General features: G+C 35.8%; 1 protein-coding gene and 1 pseudogene across 12 annotated transcripts; both read right to left on the bottom strand.

Annotated features, from left to right (window-relative positions):
- Positions 1-3044: 3044 nt before the first annotated feature.
- Positions 3045-4752, bottom strand: LOC105143687 (uncharacterized; annotated as a pseudogene). Its single transcript, XR_015544375.1, has 6 exons — positions 4622-4752; positions 4424-4509; positions 4217-4326; positions 3818-3958; positions 3545-3692; positions 3045-3446 (listed from the first exon to the last, which is right to left on the bottom strand). The product of XR_015544375.1 is annotated as an uncharacterized LOC105143687 (transcript).
- A 144-nt stretch (positions 4753-4896) lies between these two features.
- Positions 4897-7422, bottom strand: LOC105143688 (uncharacterized). Of its 11 annotated transcripts, XM_087404192.1 has the most exons (6): positions 6388-6626; positions 5984-6206; positions 5820-5881; positions 5550-5669; positions 5197-5220; positions 4897-5118 (listed from the first exon to the last, which is right to left on the bottom strand). In XM_087404192.1, the coding sequence occupies exons 2-4, from the start codon at positions 6159-6161 to the stop codon at positions 5574-5576; spliced, it is 336 nt and encodes a 111-aa protein (XP_087260318.1). In that variant the 5' UTR covers positions 6162-6206; positions 6388-6626; the 3' UTR covers positions 4897-5118; positions 5197-5220; positions 5550-5573. The 11 variants fall into 11 exon arrangements, with proteins under 11 accessions (XP_087260318.1, XP_087260326.1, XP_087260325.1 ...); XM_087404200.1 differs by lacking the exon at positions 5197-5220 and having other exon boundaries at positions 5984-6110; positions 6388-7422; XM_087404199.1 differs by lacking the exon at positions 5197-5220 and having other exon boundaries at positions 5971-6110; positions 6388-6656.
- Between the last annotated feature and the right edge of the window lie 3586 nt (positions 7423-11008).

Below are 11008 nucleotides of genomic sequence, written 5' to 3'. Positions count from 1 at the left end.
GACAATTTCGGTGGACTTTTGAGTCATGTGACCGAGTGTTTCATACTCTGCGAGAAATTCGCGGTACTCGAAAGCGTTAATTGGATCTCGAATTAAGCGTTGTTCTAAGCGGCGAAAGCGCGAAACAGCAATAGAGCGTGATTCGCCTATCGAGATAGATAGTCCGTTTTTAAACGGTAGTCAAACGATAAAGCGTCCTTCCTGTACGGGAATGTGTTCGGAAGTGCTCTTCGCACTGGTGCTCCTTAGGGCTCAGTGGAGCTTTCTGAGGCACTTCCTCAATCTCCCAAAAACGACGAAGATTGCGATTAAGAGTTTCAAGAACAACTTGTGATGCACAAGTACGGAGATTGACTCAGTAGTCGGAAACGAGGCTATTGGTCCAGAAAGAATCCAGTCGAGAGTCGTATTTAGATTCATGTTCAAAACCTTTTCTAACACCGTCGAGAACGAGCATGCCGAATATGCACCGATTATGATGTCGATCGGATCCGAATTCGGGGTCACGATCGGCAAACTCGAATCCGGGTACATGTTTCCAATTGTACGCGGTATCGACTCGATTCGGTAAATATTTCGTTAATGATCGAAGTAAGAAAATCACAGCCGTAGTATAGGAAAATCCGTCGGGAGACGTCGGAGTAATCGTAATTTGAGCAGCGTGACGCACAACGGATTGCATTTCGCTAATGCCGGTAATGGAAACGGAGCGATTAATTCTCGAAAGGCGTAGGCGTTGATCAAGCGATTCAGAGATAAACGTAGAGACGAATCCCTGATCAAGAAGTGCGCGAACTGTGACAAAGTGTTTATAAGGCGAATAAACTCGCGCGGTCGCGAGCAAGATTTTGGAGCTCGGTACTATGGTTTTCGAAAATAAGTGCATACCGACGGCGATTACATTCTTGCTACTTATGGACGCCGATGGTTAAATGTCGACAGACTTAACGGAATTATCAAAATGTAACAACGTGTGATGCCGTTTACTGTCAACACGCGCGAAGATTTGTATAATCTTTCACAGCGTGCTTCGTACTGAAACAGTTCACACACTGCGTTTTTAATGAATTCAAAATGCTGGGATGGAGTTTGCTTGAAGAATGTAGAACATTGATACAATAGATGGTTCGCTTTGCATAATGGGCACAAGAACGGAACGGTAGACGCGATATGTAAGTCGAGAGTTTTCTTTTTGAAGGTTGTCTGTGACTTCTCTGTCGAGTTCGCGGGTGCATTCGCATCGAACGCGCGAAGAGAGATGCAAGAAATTGATCAAGTTCACGATAACGCGAGTAATCTACAGTATCGCCGAATTTAAGTTCCCAAGCTTTTCGCGATGACTTATCGAGTTTTTGTGCAACTAGAAAAACAAGCAAATCATCCCAATGCTCAGTAGCGCAACCGAGATTGCTCAGAGCTTGTATAGCTTTATTGGTTTGATCACGAAGCGTGCGAAGATTGTTGGAGGTTTCTGTCGTGAGCGACAGTAAATTGAAAAGCGATTGTAACTGTATCGTAATAAGGCGATGTTTGTTATCGTACCGGGAAACGAGAATATTCCACGCGATAGTGAAATTATTATTGGTTACCGCGAGATGATCAAGAGCGTTACTTGCATCTCCCTTTACATATGAACACAAATAATGCATGCGCTCGACATTCGTTAAACTCTGATCATCATGGATCATCGATTTAAATTTATCGCGAAAGCTTTCTCATTTAAAACTTCCGTCGAAGATCGGCAGGTTGATCCTCGGAAAATGCGACGATGACCGGAACGAGTTATTAAGATCACTTACATCATGTGCAGCGGGACGGGATTCGCGGACTTCGTGACCAGTATCTTAGCCATGTAGTCCAGTACCTTAGCCATGTAATCAGCAGCTTCGTGGTAATAGTCCTCAAGTCAGGAAATAATTCTGGGTGAAGTATGTATAGGTTGCCTTCAGTTTCTCGTCCGCAGCCAGTATAATTTTGCAATCCAACTCCTGGCATCTTGCGAAAATCTCCTTGAGGGTTGCAAGGCGTTGTCACGTTATAGCACATGTCATCTTGGCCTGTCCCAGCTTTTTAAAATTAGTGAGTATGCGAGATATGGCGCCCATCTGCTGATTTTGTACACTCATCAGTTTATCGAGAGACGATATGATTTCCAACGGAAAGGCACGACTCGGAATGTTCGAGAGTCAAGCAAAACAATAATTTTCCTTGGCGACGATCCGGCTTAAAGGATCAAATTATGTTTGTGTGTTTATGACGTTGGTGTCACCTTGTATGGAAGGCTCGCTCGCCAAGGCGGCGTATAATAATGACGACTCTCTTTGTTGTAAGAATTTAAAATTTATTGTTGAATCTAATTAAATTGGATTCGAAGCAGGCGGTAAGTAATGCTCGTAATCCGATAATTAATGCGTTCGGTTAGATGCGTGCACAGGTAATTCACACTTGATACGACATCAAGGAATTTCTCACAGCCGTTCGAAAGAAAGTGTATTGTGAGCAGCAACGAGACCGGCAAATCTCGCCAGGGATTCAAGTAATTCGCGCATTAAATGTCCTCGCGAAACGCGTATACCGAGAACGTTAGGTGACCAAATACGCGGTAATCCGATGGAACTTCGGTGTGGTTCGCACTTAAGATTCGGGATAAGAAGCGTTACGAATGAATAGCGATAGATGATCCGTATTGATCAGGATCGGAAAGCAAACTGAACTTTCACATGCGGAACATGTGAGCGAACTTTTCGAGTATCGCACAAGGAGAGTCGCATGCCATCTGAGATAAATAGTATGATTAGAACGAGATATCCACATGTTTTGAACGGTAACGGCTCGGTCTATTTGCTTACCATCGCCGAGAATACATTCAAATTAACGATTATTCCGGAATTGTATATATGAATAAAGGCTGTTATATTTTGTTTTGCAATGTAACTTGTGCAATGAAGAATATTAATTTTAGGTTGCTTTTATTTTATATATGTAAAAGTTTTATTTTCAGTATATAAGAAACACATGCACTATTAAATATATTTACGTTGCAATTTTTATTTCAGAAATAAAAATATAAGTTTATTTTGTTTTGCAATACATAATTTTTGTTTTGTATACACATATAGCTCATAAAATATTAAAGATAACATTTCTTGTTAGTTTTATTTTTAAGTGAGAAAATACAATTTCAAGTAATACATCTATGTTACATGGTTTCTTAAAAAATAAAGTTATTATGTGAAATATTGTAGTATTATTCTTTCTCGCACTTCATTTCCTCTTGCATGTAAATTATTGTTCAAAATAGGTTCTAATTCTTCTTCAATATTTTCATCTCTATATACGTCGTTGACAGGAATATTGAATTTTTCGGCTAGACTAGATATGTATAGACTAGATATATTGTCAAGGTCAAGGTCATCAATGGTTGCTCTCATTTTCCACAATTTTATCTAATTTTTGTACATTATTAATTTAAACATTAGAGCAAAATTTTTGTTGAATATTTCTCCTTTGAAGATTGAATTAATAATAATATTTTAGATTCTGCATACATACCTAATAGCCATACATTTCTTCTACCATTTTGATATTTGTTTAACATGTATCTGGATAATCGAGAGGAATTCCAAACTTTGGAATCATGCGGCCACTATGACTTGACAACTTGCCAATATTATTCCATAATAGTCACTGATCTAAAAAAAAATATGTATAAAACCTCATGAATATAAATTTAATGAAGGCATATAATATTATTTTCTTTGATTATATTTGCTTAATTATATGATGGCATATTTATTGTGAAATAAGTAGCACTTACTATCATAACATTTAAAGGATGAAAGTTTTCTATTAATATAAAGGTGTTCTCTAGGTGTTTTCTCTGGTGACCATATTATTACATATGTCCCATCTATAGCGTTTATCTATTATTCCAGGAAAGTTAGTATTAATCCAGAACCTAAAATATATTTATATTTTAATTTTGCATACAAAGTTGTAAAAATTCCATTTTATTTGTTTTATTATTCTATACTTATTATTCTAAAAATGAGAGAGAAAGAGAGAGAGAGAGAGAGAGAGAGAGAGAGAGAGAGAGAGAGAGAGAGAGAGAGAGAGAGAGGAGAGAGAGATATAACATTAATCTTATCGTATTATTGTTGATTTGAATCTCAGCAGGTAATGTTAAAAATTTTATCTACTGTGACATTATCATATTATTGCATTTATTATTGAATGTGTCTGATTCATACTGTTTAAGAAATATTGTTCGATCTTTCTTTGATATGAATCAGAACTTAAAAAACTTAATGTTGCTAAAACCTTCAAAAATATAGAAGGTAGTAATTAAAATGTCTTTAACGTATAATAAAACAATGGTACATATATGCGAATTTATCACAATTTTCGTCTAACCCTAACCTAATTCTAATGGTATTGCTGTTAACTTATAGAATCTTTGCACATATGGTTGTATATATTCATAACATAAAAATGGCATCTTTTGAAAGTCTGCGTAAAATGTATTTATAAAATCATTAATATCAATTGTTAATAATGTTTTATTATTTCATAGCATAAAATGTAATTATAAGGTAACATCTTCTAGATTGTTTATACTTACCGATATAAAGCCATAAATTGAGGTTTCGAGATCTCAAAAGGATTATTTAAATCTTGTAATTCTCTTCTACGTATTTTAAGTATATGTTTTTCATTATGTTCAAGTTGAAGTACCCACTATGCTGCAGCCATGTTATTCTAAAATAATTATTAAAACAATGTTTTATAAAGTAACATACGGTTTGTCAATATAACACATAATCTAAATTATCACATATTTCGCAAGTACTAACAATAACATATATATATATATATCAACTACTAGGGAACATTTACATTTTCACTACATTTTCGCCATTTCGCCATCAACTTTCAAGGTGAAAAAGTTCACGTGGAAAGTTTTATATTTCCACAGTTCAAAAAGTTGCATGATTGCAAAAATTCTCGAATTCGCGTAAAATTTTTCACTTTTCACATTTCCACCCTAGGGAAAAATTATGTGATCGCTGCCCTGGAGCTTCTTTCAACAAAGTAGCTATGGACATTGTTGGATCTTTACTAAAAATAAGAGAGGCAATGAATATATCTTAACATTACAAGACCAATTAACTAAATATTGTATGGAAATACTTCTACCAAATCAAATTTCCGAAACGATAGCTGAAATTTTTAAATAGGTTCATTTGCATATTGGAATCATTAAAAGCAACATTAACAGATCAGGGGAGAAATTTTATTTAGCGATTTAATGAAAAAAGAATGTTAATCTAAATTCCCTGATATAAAAAAAAATTACAATAAATTCGGCAAATAGGGAATTAGCGCTGTAATACGTGCGCAATCAATTTCAATATTATTGAATTGTATGTATCCTAATTTAATTATTGATTTGTAGTATATATATTTCGGTTAACTTTTTAGTCAATCTCGATACATACAGATAATTTCTTGTGGAAACGTAAACATTGAGATGTATAAAATTAACCTACGATATTCGCATGATTTCCTTATTTTTAATGTTTCCATGAGAGGTGGTCAATCTTCACTACTTTGAGAAACGCAAGCAGTTGACTAATTGAATGATGCAACCATGCATCATTATTAAGCGCCTTCAATTGGTCCAATAAATTTATAAATCGATTTTAAGTATATTCGTTAGAATAATGATCGTTATCTCACCTCCATCAAATCATTGCCGATACACGTCAGTGATATAAATATTTAGTCAATTGTATTTACGTAGGCAAATCAATAAGTACCTGTGTTTCTAGACAGGCGATGTTGCTGATCCATCGACGTTGGCACCATCGTGTACTACCATCTTTCAAGTGACGCCATACAAAATTTCAGAGTGATTCATTCAATATTTTGCATGATAACTTGGGAATGAAAAAGCTGTCGGATGGGTACCGCGATTGCTCACAATGCACCGGCTCACTCCTCCGCAGTCGCCACAGCCAAATTGGTCGAATTGCGCTACGAATTGCTGCCGCATCCACCATACTCTCCGGATTTAGTGACACCCCCTGTGACTTCTTCTTGTTTCCAAACTTGAAAAAATGGTTCGGTGGAAAAACATTCACGTCGAATGAGGAGGTCATCGCCGAAACAGAGGCCTATTTTGTAGAGTTCGAAATTGTATTTTTCTAAGGGATTAAAAAAATGGCAGAAGCATTGGGAAAAGTGTTTCCTCCTAAAAGGGGATTACATTGAAAAATAAAAAAAATTTTTGTGAAAAGCTTGCGTCTTCACTAACACGGGTATTTATTTGCCCTCGTATATATATATATATTATACTTAGTAATTAAAAGAGCAATAAATTATTACTCGTATTAGAGTGTCGAAGTAAACTGCTGTCTAACTTAATCTTTTTCTTGTCTAACTTAATCTTCTTCTTCTTGTTCGATGTTGATTGGCCCTTACCGCGGAGTAGCAGCAATTCCGACCAGGGTGAACTTAGTAGCTGAAACAAGTAACCAGACGGGGGCGCCGCCTGGGAGAAGAGGAGAGAAACAAAGTTCTCTGCCCCTCCCTTAAAACAAAAAACATGTTCATGGAAATCAGATACTGAGATTTAAAGATTTGAGATATGCAGTAATTAAACGACACAAGGTAGAGGGGGGATTGTTAATCATACTATGAATATTAAGGGGATGAAACGGGAAGTGTTTTTTCAGGTAATCACGAAATCTAGTTGATTTATGGATACAAAGTTTGCAATAAAAGAGGATATGATTAATGTCCTGATTGGGTCACAGGGACATACAGGCGAATTGACAATATTTTTACGATGCAGGCTGTATGCTAGATTATAATGGTTAGATCTAATTCTGGAGATGGTGACGATCTCCTCTTTTTTAAGATTCTTATGATAGAACTAGGACTTAGCTGAGTTACTTCTATGAAAATCATCATATAGCTGCCCTTTAAATGTTGCCCAGTGATCTAAGTGTGCTTGAAATTTAGTGTTGAGGGATTGCTTGGAGATCATAAAAAAGTCTTGAAATGGTATTTTAAATTTAGGCCGGTGTCCACTAAGGGCGGCCTCATTGGCAAGTCTCGTTACAGATTATATCTTTATGACCTGGAGTTCCAAATAAAATTAATTTGAAATCATGTTGCGTTAAAAAGGACAGACGATCCTTAATATCTAATGTAATATGGTTCGCATTTCTAGAATTGTGAGACGATATAGCCTGAAGAGCACTTAAAGAGTCGGAACAAATGGAAGCCTCGTCACAACATCGATCTTCAATAAGATTAATCGCCTGAAGAATAGCCCAAGACTCGGCCAAGAAAATTGAAGTCTCCGGGGGAAGCTTGAATTTGAGTGCAACGTTAAGATCTGGTGAATAGATTGCGGAGCCCACGCGATCCTCGCTAACGGACTTTGAACCATCGGTGTAAATAATGGGACCGCGATTGGCGGTATGTGATTATAATTTCTAGGAATCGAGTTTGATATATTCGGTTATTCGCTTTCTTAGGAACATTGGTGAAGGAACTGTTAAATTGATGGACATAAGTATAGCTTTCATAACTGTGTTTATAAGCATAAGGCATGTTGGATCTGCAGATGATTTTAAGTGAGTATTTCTGCATTATATAGTACTTGAACGCAAGTACAGTAGCTAGGGCCCGCTGTCTTCTTGAGGGAGAGTATGCAACCTGTTCCAAGCTTTCAAAGCTGTGCAGCACTGGGGAGTTCTTCCTGGAGAAAGCCTTATAGATGAACTTCGAGATCATATAGCCAAATCTGATGTTAAGAGGGGTTTCCTTTGCTTCGGCCATAATGACGCTAATAGGTGTAGATAGTCGGTATCCGAGAGCAAGACGCAGGTTTCTGTTGACTAATCTTTCCAGTTGTAAAAATTCAGTCTTATTGCTCTTGAGCTTGAATACTTGACATCCGTATTCGATAGCAAAGTGAAATACAGCTCTATAAGGGTAAGAAGTAAGCTTGGATGAGATCCCCATTTAGTGCCTGCGAGAAGGCACTAGTATATTAGTAAGATTGCGTTCCTTATTGACCAAGGTCTTTAGGTGCTCTTTGCCGCTCAACTTGGGGTCGAGAGTGAAGCCCAGAAAGGTGGCAGATTGTACTCTAAGAATTTCTTCGTTCTGAATGTGTAATTTAATATCCGGATGTGACTGTCTCTTCTTTGTAAAGAGCATCCATTGGATTTTTGAGGGGGAAACTTCCAAGCCCCTGTTTCTCAAGTAAGAATGTATATTGTTTAGTGAAGATTGGACCGACGATCTAGCATCTTCAGCGTTTTGGTTTGATGAGAAGATAACGACGTCGTCCGCATATTGTAAGAGAAGGGTGTTCTCATGTAGACATTTATTAATATCCGCACAGTAGAGGTTGAAGAGCAAAGGGCTAAGAATGGACCCTTGAGGGGTACCTTTCAGAGCGATGTATGGACCTTCAAGTACGCCATTACAAATGAACGTAATTTGTTTGTTGGAAAGAAGATTACTTATGAATTTAACGGTTTTGGGATCCCAAGACGTTGTAAATCTTCTATCAAAATAGAAGAAATCACGTTGTCGAACGCTCCCTGTTCAAAAATGCACATATAGTAAGGGCGTTATTAATGAAGGCGCCCTGAATATAATTTGTCACAGCAACAAGATTGTCAGAGCAGGTACACTAGGGGCGGAAGCCTGTTTGGATAAACGGCAGTATGGCATTGGATTCGGTAAACTACCTCAACCTCAGATAGATAATTTTTTCCATAATCTTTAAGAGATACGAGAGAAGAGAGATCGGTCTGACACCTTTTCCATTTAGTTTAGGGATAAGGACGACCTTTGACTTATTCTATTCCGCAGGGAAAATTCCTTGACAAAAAAGGTTGTTATAGATTTGTAATAGCACGGAAAAACTATCCGGTGTTAAGTTCTTAATTAAAAGTAATAAAAAAGGCTCTGTACTAATAAGCAAAAGGTAATATAAAAGGAGGGCAAAGAGCCAATGACGTATATAAAAAAATTATAATTTAGATAAGCAAACTTAATACAAAAACAATTAAAATACAATAAAATAAAACAAACGTTTCAACTCCAATTGAGTCATTTTCAATGCCATCATACAGTAATATAAATGTCGTTCTAAATTAAAAATTCGTACATAATCTTACAATATTCTTACAATTCCTTAACAAAAATTTCTTTCTTCTTTCTGTGTAATACGCTGTGAGTCATTTTTATCAAGAATTAACAAAGTCATAAGAAAGTTCTGGAAAAGTAACCGTAAACAAAAAGAATTAATATTAATCACATAAAAATTAAAAATATGATGATATACCTTAGTAAATCTGTTAAGAGTCCCATAATACACAAGGAGAAAAAAATGTAAAATGTAGTCCATTTCGTGGTACAATAAAAAAGTCTTTTTAATTTAATAGGTTATTATAAGCAAATTCGCAAAGGTAACGAGCATCTGAATACTGAGCTACACTTAAACAATGTCACAAAACGAAATGTCAAACAGAAAAACATTATCGAGAACGGAAAACGGAAAAAAGTTTGTGAGTTTTTCAAATATTTAGATAACATTAATAATTTTTACTTTTTTCAATATACAAGAAATATTGACAAGAAGATTTTATGGTTGAAAGGAAAAGATTTTAAAGATAAAAAAGCAAATATTAAGCCGATATCTTACTGTTGTGCTTCGAATAATGAATTGCTTAATAAAATTATACCTAACAAGGTTAACAATGGCATTGATGTACAAAATATAGAAAGGATTCACATTTCGGCTGAATTGTTTGGAGATGCGGCTCCTCTAGATGTTTTAAATGATAAATGGTTTCTGAATTTGAGCAATGTTGACATTCCTTTAGAGGTCCAATATTTGCTTCAGTTGGGGGAAGGCTTTGGTCTTCCTATTAACAAACATAATTTGGATAGAACATTGATAGAATTTATTAAAAATATTGAGAATAATATTATTGGCCGTCGGAAGAATATAATTAACTTTGTTAGAAATAATAGTGTTTCAATTATTGATAAGTTTCGGAATGATTTTCCTAAGAACGGCTCGAATGACAAGTTGTTGTTCGATTGGGTCAGGACAATGAAATTATTTGTAAAAGATCATCTTGAAATATTAATTTCCAAAGCTGATAAGGGTAATGTCACCGTTGCTCAAAATAAATTAGAGTACATATCCAAGATGGAATTGATACTTTCGGATAAAAATACATATGAATTAATAACTAAAGATCCTACTAAAAAACTTACGGGTGATTTACGTAACTTGCTTGGTAGGTGGAAAGGAAAAGGATTAATAGATGACTTGACGTATCGGAGGTTGCGTACGACTGATGGGGTCATTCCTAGGGCTTATGGTTTGACGAAGATACACAAACAAAACTATCCGTTGAGAATTATTATCTCATCGTTAAATAGCCCGTTATATAATTTGTCATTATTTTTGCATAACATTATTGCAGATTCTATACCGGAGACGCCTAGTTTCATAAAAAACAGCTATGATTTGATTAATAAACTTAAAAATGTAAGGCTGGAATCGGATTCCGTTTTGGTTTCCTTGGATGTAGTATCCCTTTTCACTAACATACCTATAGATTTGACATCTGATAGTGTGGTTGTGAGGTGGGATGCTATATCTAAGAGAACTAAGATTCCTTTGGACGAGTTTCTGATAGCCTTTCGTATGGTTCTGAATTCGACATTTTTCATTTTTAATAAAAAAATATATAAACAGATTTTGGAGACCCCCATGGGTTCACCTTTGTCACTGGTTGTTGCAAGTATTGCAGGATTTTGAGAAGATGGCTATTGGAATGCTGCCTTGTCGTCTGTTGTTTTATTACCGATACGTCGATGATATTATCTTAGCCGCTCCTTCTGAAAGTATTTATGATATTTTGGATGTTTTCAATTCATTACATACTAGATTACAGTTCACCAT

Source organism: Acromyrmex echinatior, chromosome 3 (assembly GCF_024713525.1).
Source record: "Acromyrmex echinatior isolate Ae372 chromosome 3, ASM2471352v2, whole genome shotgun sequence".
In the NCBI taxonomy this organism is placed as follows: domain Eukaryota; kingdom Metazoa; phylum Arthropoda; class Insecta; order Hymenoptera; family Formicidae; genus Acromyrmex; species Acromyrmex echinatior.
Note: the sequence above shows the minus strand (reverse complement) of the source record. Positions and strands in the feature narration are given on the sequence as shown.